General features: G+C 36.2%; 1 protein-coding gene across 1 annotated transcript in view; it reads right to left on the bottom strand.

The window, feature by feature from the left end:
* Positions 1 to 9,869: 9,869 nt before the first annotated feature.
* Positions 9,870 to 16,522, bottom strand: part of csmd3b (CUB and Sushi multiple domains 3b) — a 1,051,207-nt gene continuing 1,044,554 nt past the window's right edge. The window contains exons 68-70 of the mRNA XM_056479206.1: positions 15,789 to 15,876; positions 13,623 to 13,758; positions 9,870 to 11,560 (exon numbers count right to left, since the gene is read on the bottom strand). Of these exons, the coding sequence (XP_056335181.1) occupies positions 11,401 to 11,560; positions 13,623 to 13,758; positions 15,789 to 15,876 (384 nt within the window). The 3' untranslated portion in view covers positions 9,870 to 11,400. The remainder of the gene's footprint in view (positions 11,561 to 13,622; positions 13,759 to 15,788; positions 15,877 to 16,522) is intronic.

Genomic DNA, 16,522 nt, shown 5'->3' on the forward strand with positions numbered 1-16,522 from the left:
CCTTCAGCAAAATGGAGCAGCATTTACTAGAGTTTTAGTACACTGATAAGCGATTCAATTCGATTTAATCGTCGATAATAACTTAGAAATACTCATTCTGCATAATGACAACCGCATTGCTTAGATTCACAAGGCTCTGCTTGGTAAATGCTACACATGAAATTATTTTCAAATACAACAACAAGCTTTTACACCAAAACTCACCTCATAACTTCAGTCAGTGTTTGAAATAAATCTTTCTGTGAGATGAATCCATAGTCGTGTGTTTATTGGTCACGCTGAAGCAATGAAAGCAGTTAAGTCTTCTGTTTATTCAGTTCCCGGGTTTCTTCGTGTGTATTGGGAAGGGATCGTGGGTTTCCGTGAGAGCGCCCCCTGGCCTTGGGAGAAGATTACACCGTACTGACCTGTCAGCATGTGCATGACAAATTGCGTTTGTGATTTCAGTCCCGTTAATCACCTAGCCCTACCTTGCAGTACACATATCAGTACCTAAAAAGTACAAACATGTACCTTTCCAAAAGGAATAGTACCAGTGACAACTTTTGTACTTTTATTTCAGAGAGGGCTTTATATAGCCTACTCTAGTCTAGTCGATGAAGTACACTGTAAAAAGAGATTAATTCCTTTACTTAAAGAGTGAGTACACCCATTGTCTTAAAAGTGACAAGTTAACAATAAAAAAGTGAGGAAATCCATTGTAACTTGGAGCTGTTAAAGTACACATGAAATCAAAACAGACCATATTGATTTTGATTGCTCATAATGCTTTGTAGTGAACAATTCATCAACTCTCCCGAACCCCTTTTCCTGATCTTTCTGAGTGAAATGCCTACTACAGCCAATCAGCTGGCAGTGCAAAAAAAAAAAAACAAGCTTACTGTTTTCTCATTTAATATTTTGTTTCTCTAGAAACTGGGTCACAATATGAAAAAAAAAAACTACTGTGCAGTTAACCCGGTTAGCCAATGTGCTAGCATGATCATACATCTACCGTTAGCCTCCTAGCTACAACAAGCTAACAATATTTTTTTTTATCAGGCATTCACCTCAGACGATAACTTGAGGTCCTAAGTGGACTAAGGGGGACTTGACATTTCACCACACGGTTCATGCAGACCTAATTTTTATAATCGATAAAACAGTTCATTTACTTAAAGTCAGCATAAACCGGAAGTTGTAGAGGCTTTTATTTAAGTATGTTAATGAACTTCCTAATGAATAGAATATTGAGTGGGGGTGGGGCTTTCTTTCTGCACATCATTGCTTCTTAACAAACTAACACTAAAAGGGGCGTGGTTAAGAATATTGCAACCCAGGCTCATTCTGATTACGTACCCCTATATACATTTCTGGAGAGCACCAAATATGTCCCAGCAGTTATTTTATTTTATTTTTTGCAGTTTTTGTTTTCGCGAATCCACCAGTGGCCGCTGTGTACACTTTTTCAGAACTCAAATTTCTCTTACGAGTGCTATTAGCGCCTGCTGTTCTCGCGTAAATCCACCAGAGGCCTGTGTCGACTGACTAACTGACTTCCTGAATGACTGACCGTTCGACTGACCCACCCTCCTCCTTCCCTAAACCCAACCAATAGTGTTTTTAAAAGCACAGATTGACCTGCGCCCAACCAATTCCCTAAACCCAACTGACAGTTTTAAAAAGCATGATCGTGGCCGCATGATTTGTACCACGTTTTCAGATTTTACCACATTCTCACCCTGTTATTTACTTGTTTATTTATTTTTTGGCTTTTGTTTTTGTCTCACCTGCTTTCTGGAACCGTTAGACTCGAACCCCATTGTCGTGGTCAACTCCTCTCTGCGTCTCGCTGATGTCATGATCACCAGTGATCTACAACCACAAGAGTTCGCTGGTGATCATGACAGAGGAGCAGGTGCGTGTGTGTGTGTGGCATGACTGAATATGTAGTCCATTTACAAGCAGATTTGTAGTCCTATGTGTGTAAAAGTTTACCAGCGAACTCTACTGGTTGTTGATAGCTGGTGATCATGACAGATGACTTGTAATAAAGACGAAATGCAGCCATACCTTCTTCTGGCTACATAATTCGTGATCTCCAGAAATGTATATAGGGCTACGTTTTCAGAATGAGCCAATGTTGGAATACTGGACTTTGATTAAAAACGATTTTTTTTTCAGTGGATTAAGCTAACTGTTAACCTCAAGTATAATGATGCGCTCTATCAAAATAAACTGAAAATTTCACACAGACTTTTATCACTTTAATGCAATCAATATTATCTGAATGCAGCCTTTATGATGCAAGCTGAGATTGCATCGCTCAGAGATGCACTGTCAGACACAATGCACTCAATGGAGCTAGTGATGTCACTGTGAGGGGTAGGGTTAGGGGTGAGGTTAGGTGAGCCCATTAAAAAGCATTGGATGCAGCCCAGATTGCACCTGCATCGAGTCTGCAGCCAGACCCTTCTCAATGCAATAGGCTTACTCCCTTTTTTAAGTATAGTCAACTAAGTGCTTTAAAAGCAACAAGTTTACTCACTTTTTTAAAGACAACTAATTGCTTTTTTTTACATTGCATATAATTGCTTTTTACCCTGGTATATAATATAAGGTCATATTTTTAATCAAGGGCATTTGAACTTGAAGTATGAACACACTTATCGCACACAACAAGGACTAAACACCTCCTTTGTGAGCAGCCAAAAGAGTCTTCCATGAGTATTTTCACTTGATGGATGTGTCAATCTCAGCTGTCATGGGCGGAGTTTATTAATTTGCACACTGCTACCGCAATTAAGACGGAGTCAAAGGGGAAATGAGATTGGTTCACCCTACAGGGATTCTGCAGCTTCAACTCCTGCACTCGCTGCATCAAATCCTGATAGAAGGTGTCAGTCAAGCGGTTGCTTAGCGACACAAATGTGACCGAAGCCAACAAGTGTGACATTTAAGCAGGGGGTAAACAGGAATGTTTAATTGTCAAATTCCAATCAGTCATGTCGTGCGCAGAACAATGCTCACACTGAGGCGCATCTGATGGGTTATTTGTATAATATTAAGAGAACATGATTTCAAATACAATGACATCCTTGTTGTGTTGACTTTGGCTTATCTTTGCAGCTCACATTTCATTATCGCTGTAAATCCACAAGAAAACGCACACGTAAAGGCCCATTCACACCATGAATGATAACTAGGAACTCGATATAGCTCTATATTTTATCACAGTGCAAAAATATGATTGGAATCACTTTCAGAATGATTATTTACAAAAAAAATCTAAATAAATCAACCATGATTTAAAGAGGACAAACATTTTGGGCTCTGTCATACAGCCGGAGCAATAAGACATGACGTGTATGGCGCGATTTGTAGTTATTTTCTGACCAGTGCAACCCTAATTTTCATATTTTGTGCCAAGCAGCAAATCCACTTGCAGCCTGATCTCACGAGAAAACGTAAGTATTTTATATTTTGACAGTTTAGTGGCTAATTCGGATTCGCACCTAACCCCACCCCTAAACCCAACCGTCATTGGAGGATGAGCAAATCGTACTAAATTGTACGAATTAGATCGTACGAATTCGTACAAATTAGCCACTAAAAAAAAAGTTACGAATTGCCGTGAGATTGTGTTGGTCACTTTGTGGACTCATGGATGTGTCGATCTGAAAAGGAGGTGTGTTAAGGTGCATTGTTGGTGTGTTGCTATTTTGAGGAACTGAAATAGGCCACGCCATTGACCATCTATAAGCTGGACTATAAAGTCCAGCGCAGAGCATGTTAGTTGTGCGCCTACACTGGTTCAAACGCTTACACATTGCTTAATGCGGATGCTCTGTTTAACTGTTCTCTCGCTAGTGAAGCGTTCAGTCTTTCCACTTACAAAGTCCGCCATGTACATAGCAAATGCACCATGGCGCGACATAACTGACTCTTAAAGGAAATGGGAGATGAGACTCTGATTAGTTTTTTTCTCAAAACACACCTATAACTCATTAAGAGAATAAGCTCAACCCTGTTAGACCATGCGCTGGGGAGCAGAGCCTATTTTTCCAACCTTAAAATAGCAATAGATTCAAACACGTACTTAATGCTTTTCCTTAAAATAGAGCCCTTAAAGTGGTAGACAAAAAAGCTACAGCACACAATGTACAGATTTTTTGTTGAGGGTACAATTAGAGATGCATTAATATTGAAATTTTAACCAATATCGGTAACCGATAACAACTGATATAACAACTGATATACATGCCGAAAAATATAAATTTTTGCATAGATTTTCTGGAGCATAATTTAAAAAATGAAAGTGAATCAAATAGACTGAACAACTTATTTTATATATAAAAAATAACCACAGAAAAAAATAATTTTTTCTCCTCCCAAATATTACTCAAAACATCATTTATAGGGACCTAATTGTCTTATCAGACATTAAAAATGAGCATTATCTCCAGATACCGATACGGCTGTCAATATATTGTGCACAGCTAGTAAACAGTAATCTTTTTTGGTGTGAATGACCTTTAAATGTCCATCAAGATCACCATCAAAGCAATGAAAGGACAGAAACACAATCACTACAAAAGGAATTAGCCTTTTAATCTTACATTGCATTGAAAATTTACATAATAGTTTCATACATTTTACAAATAATTTCTTCATAAAAATATATTTCTTTACAAAACTTTTTTTATTCCTTTTTTACCCTCTTTTTTATATCTCTTTTGAATGCATTATCATGGGAGGAGTACCCAGCTGTACTGCAAATATTCGTCAGTTTGATCGAAAAGTGTCCTCTTTTTTTGTTTAATCACAAATGTGTTTTCTTTTATTGCAGTCAGTTATAGGAAAAGCTGTTTTACGGCTGGCAGAGGAACTCAAAAAAAAGTCTCGGGTCGCTGGATAAAACCGAACCACATTTTGGCTGGGAGAAATGACCAGGAACAATATGGCAGAGGCGAAGAATGAGTTGAGGAAGTGAGGAAGCAGCAAACCTGGGTCACATGGTTTTTGGTAGGCACTGTGTAAAAATCTGCCATGTATTTAAACAACAACAAAAAAATCCTATAGATAAATAATAAACTCAATCAGTAATGTCAATGATGTGCAAATCCCTATGGCTGAGTGCAAAAAATGAATGCAGAAAACATCACAGGTTGCTTTTTGCTGGATTGTGGCGCTCCAGGACAGTGATGTCAGCATGAGCTCCTGAAGTCTGTAGTGTTCACTCCTGCCGTACCTGCACTGGAAAAACCTCACTCATTCTACTAAGACGGTTTTTTGATATCCGCTCGCATGACAGGTTGAGGAAAATGTGGTGGTGAGTACTTTAGAAGGCACTGGAATGAATGTCACAGCTTGCAGGCCTGGAATCACATCAGCGATCATGTCTGAGCCTGTTTATTAGGACTAAAATACTTTGTGACTGTGGATACATTGTTATATATACACTGTAAAAAATGCTGGGTTCCAAACAACCCATTCATGTCGTCTCAACATAAATCGATTAAGTTAACTTAATGTTTCTTAAATTTTAAGTTGATTAAACAAAAAAACCCTCAAGGATTGTGTTGTTTCAGCTCATTTTGAATCCGTTTGAACAAGCAATGCAAAATAATTAAGTTAACTTAATGTTTTTAACATTTTAAGTAGATTAAACAAAAAAAACAAGAATTGTGTTGTTACAGCTCATTTTAAATAAGTAGTTTGAACAAGAAACGCAAATTAAGTTAACTTAATGTTTTTTTTATTTTAAGTTGATTGACCATAAAAAATTTAGTTATCCCCCCCAAAAAACTCTAAAAAGTTAACTGTTTCAGCTTATCTTAAATTAATAGCTTGATCAAGCAACGCAGACAACGCAAATTGATTGTTAACTTTTTTTTAAGTTGATTGAACATAAAAAGTAGTTGTCCCTCCAAAACACTCAAGATTTATGTTGTGTTAGCTCATTTTAAATAAGGAGTCTGAACAAGCAATGCAAAAAATGCTAATTGATTAAGTTAACTTAATGTTTTTTTAAGTTGATTAAACATAAAAAATGAAGTTGTCCCCCCAAAAAAACTCAAGAATTGTGTTGTTTCAGCACATTTTAAAACAGTAGCTTGAACAAGCAACACAAATCGATTAAGTTAACTTGATGTTTTTTAAATTTTAAGTTGACTGAACGTAAAAAAAATGTAGGTGTCCCTTCAAAAACTCAAGAACTGTGTTGTTTCAGCTAATTTTAAATCAGTAGTTTGAACAAGCAATCCAAACAACACAAATCGATTAACAATGCTTTTTAGATTTTAAGTTGATTGAACATAAAAAATGTAGTTGTCCCCCCCAAAAAACTCAAGAATTGTGTTGTTTCAGCTCATTTTAAAACAGTAGCTTGAACAAGCAACACAAATTGATTAGGTTAACTTGATGTTTTTTAGATTTTAAGTTGATTGAACGTAAAAAAAATGTAGGTGTCCCCTCAAAAACTCAAGAACTGTGTTGTTTCAGCTCATTTAAGTAAGTAGCTTGAACAAGCAACACAAATTGATTAAGTTAACTTGATGTTTTTTAAATTTTAAGTTTAAGTAAAAATGTAGGTGTGCCCTCAAAAACTCAAGAACTGTGTTGTTTCAGCTCATTTAAGTAAGTAGCTTGAACAAGCAACGCAAATTGATTAAGTTAACTTGATGTTTTTTAAATTTTAAGTTTAAGTAAAAATGTAGGTGTGCCCTCAAAAACTCAAGAATTGTGTTGTTTCAGCTCATTTTAAATCAGTAGTTTGAACAAGCAATCCAAGCAACACAAATCGATTAAGTTAACTTGATGTTTTTTAAATTTTAAGTTGATTGAATGTAAAAAATGTAGTTGTCCCCCAAAAAACTGAAAATTTGTGTTGTTTCAGCTTATTTTAAATCAGTAGTATGAACATGCAACGCAGACAATGCAAATCGATTAAGTTAACTGAATGTTTTTTATTTTAAGTTGATTGAACGTGAAACATGAATATTGTGTTGTTTCAGCTTATCTCAAAAAAGTAGTTTGAATAAGCAGCAAAAATATTATTTGATCGTATATAGCTTAAATTATGTTTTCAGTATCATGTGACCAATTACATCAGTTCAAATCAGAAATCCTCCCATGGCCTTATAGAATAGTAAAGTGCTCATCAGATGCACAATTCTCAAGTACTGTTTTATGAATACTATGTTTTTATACATACTAAGCTCACATACTTACTACTTAAATTCAGACATAGAATCTACAAAAATGACAAAAAATGCTGCACTCCAGGCCAGTAAGTGGCGGTGTTGCTTTGTAAATAAACACTACACATATGTGCAAATGTGATCCTGTATACTGCTTGAGTTCTTGGGTTTGCCTTTAAACACTCTACTTTTCAAACAAGGCTCTCAAATTGTAGTGTATAATTACAAAAAACAACATTTTTTAGTTGAAAAAGTTGTGTAAACACGCTAAAAGTGATTGTGTTTTAATAAAGGTGTTGTTTTTGCATTGAAATGCCTGCAATAAAACACACAAGTGCTTGGTTTGTTTAGGTTATTCAAACTCAGTTTTAACTGGTCGTAATTATAATTTCATGGATGTATTTAGCGCGTCAAAACAGCGTCAGACATAACCGCAGAGGTGTTTCGTGGGCCATATGTACACGATAGATATGATCATATTGTTGCCACCACATATCAGTATACCTTATATAAGAAACATGCATTTGTTATGTAATATGAAGTGTATATAAAAGTATACTGTATAAACGTCAAGTGCATTTCATTTCATACAAATCTCTATATAGGGATAATAAGAATGGCGAGTTGTTTTAATAACCAAATTATATCAAATTTGTCTACCAAATACAAATGGAGCTCAATGACACATAATAATTTATTAAAAATGAATGAAATTATCTGCAGGCTTCAGGTCAAAATGCTGACACACGTCCTACAGCCCAGATACAACAGACATACATACTGAATATCAAAGATCTATAATAATAATTTTCCTCAGGAGGTAACGACACGTCACTTTTCCACACGTTCTCTCTCTCTCGTTTGACCCAAACACATCTCAGAATGCCTCAACATCCAATCACCGAGATGATTAGTGACATTAAAGAGATAATTCTTTGGAAGTTGAAAATCTGTTATTAATTTACATATCTTCAGTCCATACAAGAAGTAGGTGAATGAAAATGTAAGATTTGTAGCTGAAACTGTGGTGTTTCATTCGCGGCATGGTGGTTCAGTGGTTAGCACTCACAGCAAGAAGGTTGCTGGTTTGAGTCCAGTTGGCATTTCTGTGTGGAGTTAGCATGTACTCCTCGTGTTGGCGTGGGTTTCCTCCGGGTGCTCCGTTTCCCCCCACAGTCCAAACACATGCGCTATAGGTAACGTGGTTAAACGGTATTGTCCGTAGTGTTTGAGTATGTATGTGTGTTTCCCAATATTGGATTGCAGCTCGAAGGGCATCAGCCGCGTAAAACATATTTTGGAATAGTTTGGCGGTTCATTCCGCTGTGGCGACCTCTGAAATATAGACTACCCAGCAGGCACAAGACGTCGACATGACGTCTGATTGATGTTGTACTCCAACGACGTGGTACGTTGCATTTTGTTTGGAAATGAAAATCGGGTTGACGTCAGAACCCAGCGTCAGGCTGACGTCAATGTCGAACTTTGGATAGACGTTGTATTTTGGTTACTTTCCAACGCAACCTAAAAACAACAAAATATCAACCTCTAATGATGGTACAGCTTAACTTGTATGGACGTTACCACTATGACGTCTATCAGATGTTGGATTTTGGTTGCCATACCTGACGAATAAATGTCAGTATTTGACGTCAATATAATATTTGTTTTTAGAAGTTGGCTCGACGCTGGATTTTGGTCACTTTCCAACACAACCTAAAATCAACCAAATATCAACGTCATTTCATGTCATTATTAGACGTCAAAATAACTTTGTCCTTAGATGCTGGCGACCTAAATCTAACCTGATAATAATGTGTTATGACATTGTGTGTCTGCTGGGTAAGCTGAACGAAAATAAATGAACAAATGTCTCCTTACTTTTAACTAGGGCCAGACGGAATCTGCTGACATTTTTTGCTATTTCAGTGCAGAATTTTGTTAAGAATCTGCGGATTTATGCGGAATGATTTTGGGAGAATCATAACTAAAACCTTAATATATGAAGAAAAAAGTAATCCATTTTAACTTGTATTTAATGTTTACAATGCAAATCCAATTAGATCCACTTATTTAGTAGACAAAGCAAGTCTCTCATATAATATATCTATTAACCCTGCTGAAAAATCCAGCTTAAACCAGTTGGTTGGCTGGTTTTAGCTGGTTGACCAGCCTGGTTTAAGAGGGGTTTTGGCCATTTCCAGGCTGGTTTCCAGCCATTTCCAGCCTGGTCTTAGCTGGTCAGGCTGGAAAATGACCAGCTAAATCCAGCTAAAACCAGCTTGACCAGCCTGGTTTAAGCTGGACATAGCTGGTTTTGGCTGGGCTCCCAGCCTGTCTAGGCTGGTCAAGCTGGTTTTAGCTGGTCATTTTCCAGCCTGACCAGCTAAGACCAGGCTGGAAATGGCCGGAAACCAGCCTGGAAATGGCCAAAACCCCAGGTCAACAAGCTAAAACCAGCCAATCAACCTAGGCTGGTTTAAGCAGTTTTTTTCAGTAGGGAAAAGACAGAAAATATTACTTTACAAACTGTATTGTAAATAAATCATATGAATATTTTCATATTAGTCAGTAATATCACTGTAATTAATTTAAAATCTGAATAAATATAATTTTACACACATTTACACAAGTTACTAAAATCACAATCAATGATGGGCTAAAAATCAGCGGAAATCTGTGCACGCAGATTCCGTGTGGGCCTACTTTTAACATATTGCATCAATGGAGGATAAGCATTATGTAGTGAATATTACAATATTTTCATAGGAATTAATCTTGTGTTGCCTGTATGTGTTATTTTGTACTCTCAAAGTGCCATTAGCTATGTTTCCATCCACCTATTTCTATGTGCATTTTATATACGTGCATAAAAAAAACGATTGACGGAAACGGCAAGATGCGCATCAATTTTGAAATGCGCATAAAAAACATGTGCGCATAACTGAACAGGATAAACTTTTTCTCCAATAAGAAAAGATGCGCATAAACTACGATTAAAACACTTTTACCAAACAAATTGCAGTACGCGCATTAAAAAAAGTCATGTGATTTTGTTATGAGATCATGTGATGATCAAAATGTGTGTGAATGGACAAACCAGCAGGCTGAGCACATTGTAAACCATCTGAAATGATGTTTGGGCCATCGAAAAACGCCAGTATTAGTGTTATTATATTATTAATGACCTCCAGAACTATCAAGAGCATGTGTGCTCCGCGTCTCACTACTTCAAACGCCACCGTGTGTTCATTACGTGTCAGCATTGTCTTCTAAGGCGCAAGTCATTTATAAAATAAGGAAACGCAGCTTCTCCTACCTCAATAAATTCCATTTTTACTTTGGATATTTGCCTCCAGTTAATCAGGAAGTGACGATTTTGTTCTCTTTGACTCATTGGATGGAAACCCTGCTTTATTCGCACGTCTTTTATGCTATATTTAGTTTTGCGCATACATTTATTTCGTATCTTTGGATGGAAATACAGCTATTGACTTGTATTTTATGAATCAACCACAGTTTCAGCTAAAAACATTCTCTTCTGTTGTACAGAAAACACATCACCTATATCTTAGACGACCTGAGCGAGAGTAAATTAACATTTCAACATCAGGTGAACTATCACTTTAAGAACTCAAGCTGAAGGAATGTAAGCTGTAAATAAAACGGCGTTTTAAAAACAAAAGTCGATGCGAATCTCTTTATAAACTCTTGTTAGAATCGTTCTCTCTTGGCCTCTCCCCCATGTGGTAATATATAGCACAAAAATATAGGTGGTGAACGCTTCTCATATATATGCAAGTAGATTTACAGATCCCTTTCCCCTAAAAAAATACCCAGTCAACTGTGAAGAAGAAGCACTCACAGAGTGTGAATAAAGTAGCCGAAGGTTTTCTCCATGCCTTCCATCATGAAGAAGCTTTTCAGAGCGAGTCTTTCAAAAAAACCCCCAACAAAAACCAAAAAAAATCTCCCCCATGACAATGTGTCTGATATTTCGTACATGTCCTCGGTCAACTGGTTCCTGAAGAGTGTGCTTTATATATCAGAGGAAGGGCAACAGTGTTTGTGCTAAATCCTCTGCGGGTCTCAGACAAATCCGTCTATGACTGTAATGCGATTGTATCCACCTCCGATTTAAAAAAAAAAAAGAAGAAGCTAAAAATACCCTTTAATAAAAACAAAAACCAAAAATAAATCCACGTGTTCACATCCCCAATTATACCATTGTGCAGACTGTGTTCAGATTAGGGTCGAATCGGACGGCTTTTCCTTCAACGGACTTGGCGTTGGTGTTGTACATGGGGTTTTCGAAGGCTGCCTGCCCGTTGTTGTTTTCGTGCACTGAACAGCCTGTGTACTGGGTTTTTGGAGTCGTCCTGTCAACATAAAACATCACATCAGCACACTGTCATCATTAGGATTAGAACCTGCCGCAGATTTAAAGGGACAGTTCACCCTAAATATGAAAATTCAGTCATCATTTACTCTCCCTTTACTTGAAACTTGTTTTATTTCTTTTGTTGAACACAAAAGAAGATATTTAGAAGAAAGCTGGAAACCACTGACTTCCAAAATAGAAAAAATATTAATATAGAAGTCAATGGGCATTCTTCAAAATATCTTCTTTTGAGTTCAACAGAGAAAAGAATCTCATAAAGGTTTGAAATCACTTCAGGAAGAGTAAATAGTGAGTACATTTTAATTTAGGGGTAAACGATCCCTTTAAGAGATGCAGTGCAGCAGGTTTTCAGCATTCTTCAAAATATCTTCTTTTGTTTTCAACAAAGTAAAGAATTTCATAAAGGTTAAAAAACTCTTGAGGGAGAGTAAATTTTCATTTTTCGGTGAAATATCCGTTTAATAGGAGTGGAGCAACAGGTTTTCAGCATTCTTCAAAATATCTTCTTTTGTGTTCAACAGAATAAATAATCCCATAAAGTTTTTAAACCTCTCGATGGAGAGTAAATAAATTCTCATTTTTGGGGTAACCTATCTCCTAAAGAGAGGCAGAGCAGCAAGTTTTTAGCATTCTTCAAAATATCTTATTTTGTGTTCAACAGAGTCAAGAATCTCATAATGGTTTAAAACCAATTGAGCGCGAGTAAATAGTGAGTAAATTAATTTTTTGGGGGCAAACTATCCCTTTAGGAGATGTGGAGCAGCAGGTTTTCAGCATTCTTCAAAATATCTTCTTTTGTGTTCAATAGAGCAAAGAATCACATAAAGCTTTAAAACTTCTCGATGGAGAGTAAATAGTGAGTAATTATAAATTTTTGGGTGAACTATCCCTTTAAGAGGCACGGAGTAGCAGGTCTTTAGCATTCTTAAAAATATCTTCTTTTGTGTTCAACAGTAAATAATCTTATAAAGGTTTAAAACTACTAAAGGGAGAGGAAATAGTGAGTACATTTTCACATTTGGGGTGAACTTTCCCTTAAGAGAGCAGCAGGTTTTCAGCATTCTTCAAAATATCTTCTTTTTTGTTCAGTAGAATAAATAATCCCATAAAGGTTTAAAACCTCTCGAGGGAGAATAAATAGTGAGTAAATTCTCATTTTTTGGGGTAACCTATCTCTTAAAGAGACGTAGAGCAGCAGGTTTTTAGCATTCTTCAAAATATCTTATTTTGTGTTCAACAGAGTCAAGAATCTCATAATGGTTTAAAACCAATTGAGCGCGAGTAAATAGTGAGTAAATAATTTTTTTAGGGGAAAACTATCCCTTTAGGAGATGTGGAGCAGCAGGTTTTCAGCATTCTTCAAAATATCTTCTTTTGTGTTCAATAGAGCAAAGAATCACATAAAGCTTTAAAACTTCTCGATGGAGAGTAAATAGTGAGTAAATATACATTTTTGGGTGAACTATCCCTTTAAGAGGCATGGAGTAGCAGGTCTTTAGCATTCTTAAAAATATCTTCTTTTGTGTTCAACAGTAAATAATCTTATAAAGGTTTAAAACCACTAAAGGGAGAGGAAATAGTGAGTACATTTTCACATTTTGGGTGAACTTTCCCTTTAAGAGAGCAGCAGGTTTTCAGCATTCTTCAAAATATCATCTTTTGTGTACAAGAGTACAGAGTAAAGAGAGTAAAGAATCTCATAAAGGTTTAAAAGTACTTGAGGGACAGTAAATAGTGATTAAATTTTTTTTTGAGTGAATATCTCTTTAAGGGACGCACAGCAGCAGCAGCAGGCATGCAAAAATCACATGCAGTGAAGAAAGCAGGCATCTAATTATGATCGCATTCAATAACCTGCAAAGCAGCTCATTCTGTCTCTAAAGACGTTATCTGCCACCATCTTTTCCTTTCCATTCCACAACAAACATGATGATTTTGTCAGAGACTAATTTCTAAATTCGTTCTGATCTGTCTAGCGTAACAACTCTGCAAACAAACTTTGAGGACAAAGAGGAGGAGCAATGAGAGACGAGACTCACCGCTGCTTGTAGAGATAAAATCCGAAGCCTGCAAATATCAGGGCGAAAAAAGGCACAAGGATTGCTATGGCCACAGAGCTACTGTTTGTACCATGTGGTGGATTCGACGAATTATTACTCTCCGACATATTCAAACCTGCAGGAGAACGAGAAACATATGTGTTGTATTACAATATCTAGCAAAAATACACTAATAAAACCAGAGCCTAAAAATCAAATTAATCAAATCAAAGCAGCCACTGAGCAACCTCCTGAGAAAATTGACTAATAAAAATGTATTACTGGCTATAAAATGTATGCTCAATATTTCTAAAACAAACAAACAAACATACATAACATTATACACTCGCCGGCCACTTTATTAGGTACACGTCCAACAGCTTGTTAACGCAAATTACTAATCAGCCAATCACATGGCAGCAACTCAATGCATTTAGGCATGTAGACATGGTCAAGACGATCTGCTGCTGTTCAAACCGAGCATCAGAATGGAGAAGAAAGGTGGTTTAAGTGACTTTGAACGTGGCATGGTTATGGGTGCCAGACGGGCTGGTCTGAGTATTTCAGAAACTGCTGATCTACTGGGATTTTCATGCACAACCATCTCTAGGGTTTACAGAGAATGGTCTGAAAAAGAGGAAATAACCAGTGAGCGGCAGTTCTGTGGGCGCAAATGCCTTGTTAATGCCAGAGGTTAGAGGAGAATGGCCAGACTGGTTCCAGCTGAAAGAAAGGCAACAGTAACTCAAATTAACACTCGTTACAACCGAGGTCTGCAGAAGAGCATCTCTGAAGGCACAACACGTCCAACCTTGAGGCAGATGGGCTACAGCAACAGAAAACCACACCGAGTGTCACTCCTGTCAGCTAAGAACAGGAAACTGAGGACAATTTGAGATTGAAAAAACTTTCAATGACAATGAGTTCACTGTACTCAAATGGCCTCCACAGTCACCAGATCTCAATCCAATAGAGCACCTTTGGGATGTGGTGGAACGGATCATGGATGCGCAGCCGACAAATCTGCAGCAAATCTGTAGTCAATATGGACTAAAATCTCTGAGGAATATTTCCAGGACCTTGTTGAATCTATGCCATGAAGGATTAAGGCTGTTCTGAAGGCAAAAGGGGGTCCAACCCGGTACAAGTAAAATGTACCTAATAAAGTGGCCGGTGAGTGTAGTTATTATTAGGAATGCACCAATAAAAGAAATTGACTGTTCTTTAGTGAGTCAGTATATTTCTGGAGCAGCAAAATGCATAACGTTCATGTGTCAATATTACTTCTTTAAGTTTACTAAATAAATACATTTGACATATGTTAAATAAAAGTAAATAAAGCAATAACGTTGTTAAAACTAATACTGAAGAGCCTCAAATGTTGTAACTTTTTTGTCTTAATGTTGCGTTGGCAGGTGTGTTTGTTTGTGTGTGTGTTTGTGTGGCTCTTTTAAAATGTCAGACAGTTGAATATTAAATGGATCCAATAAATATAAATGAACGGAGAAAAACCTAGTCAGTACTGTATAGTACAGCATGCAAAAGAATAATATTGGTAACGGAATCGGCCCCATTTGTTTTGTTAAAATCGGTATCAGCCAAAAAACTCCAATTGGTGCATTCCTAATTTTTATATTAATCATATATCACACAATAAAAATGTTATAATTAAAGAAACGATGCTATAACATTGTTAAACTGTAAATTAGAATTACTGGTCACACTTCACAATAATATTTCATCAGTTAATGTATTTACTAATACTAATAGAACTAATAATGAACAATACGTGTACAGCATTTAATAACTACAGTTCAACATTTACTAATGCATTATTAAACATCCAAATTCATGCTTGTTAACATTAGTTAATGCACCGTGAGTTAACATGAACTAACAATGAACAACTGTATTTTCAACTTTAACTAACATGAACAAATGCTGTAATAAATATTAGTAAATGCATTAACTAGCATTAACTAATACAACCTTATTGTAAAGTGTTACCAAATAATAATCAAACAATTATACAAACTTATATGTCCTTATTTAAATATACAACCTTTATTACTTGTATTTTTCATTCGCTTACAAACCACCAAGTTTACAGAAGATATTTTCAAACAGAATAATAGAGCATGCAGATACTGTAGACGGATCCCATACCTAGCCTTTGCAGACCAAACTGGCCGTAGTCTTTACCCTGTATAAAGCCTTGAAAGACATATGTGGAGCCATCAGGTTCAGCAGACACCTGACAGACAACAACACAAACAAAATTAACCCGTGAGATACACTGACAGCAGAATTGTCCAAATCCTCAAATATCTGTCTGCATTAACATTAGCAAAGGTGAAGACTGAATTTGATCACTTTTTGTTTATTTTTTAAAATGCTAATTCATTCACTATTATTGTTATTATTGTTATTTTATAATAATGCTATATACTACTACTACTAATCATAATAATTTTGTATTTATTATTGTTATTTATTATAATTATTATTATCAACAGTACTGATGTTTTACTAGTAAACTAATCATCTGATTGACTGCTTCACAAATCACATTGAATGATACATTTGTCAATTCTACAGATATTATTAATGTAATGAACTACAAACTACTGCTTAAACTCTTAATATGACTTTTATGAACATTTTTTAACAGTTTAAATTGGTATATTACTGTACAAAAGCCTTGTAATAAACTGCCAGTACATTACTCTCTGCATTTCCTCATTTTCTGTTTATTTTGAGGTTTAAGTACTGCATTTTAGTATTATTTTAAGCACTATGTTTAGCTGGATTCGTCTGTGGGATGGTCATCGTAACCACACTTTTTGATGTACCAAAAACATTTCCTAAAGATTTGGAAGAAAACAAATATGAGATCAAGA

Source organism: Danio aesculapii, chromosome 19, assembly GCF_903798145.1.
Source record: "Danio aesculapii chromosome 19, fDanAes4.1, whole genome shotgun sequence".
Lineage (NCBI taxonomy): Eukaryota > Metazoa > Chordata > Actinopteri > Cypriniformes > Danionidae > Danio > Danio aesculapii.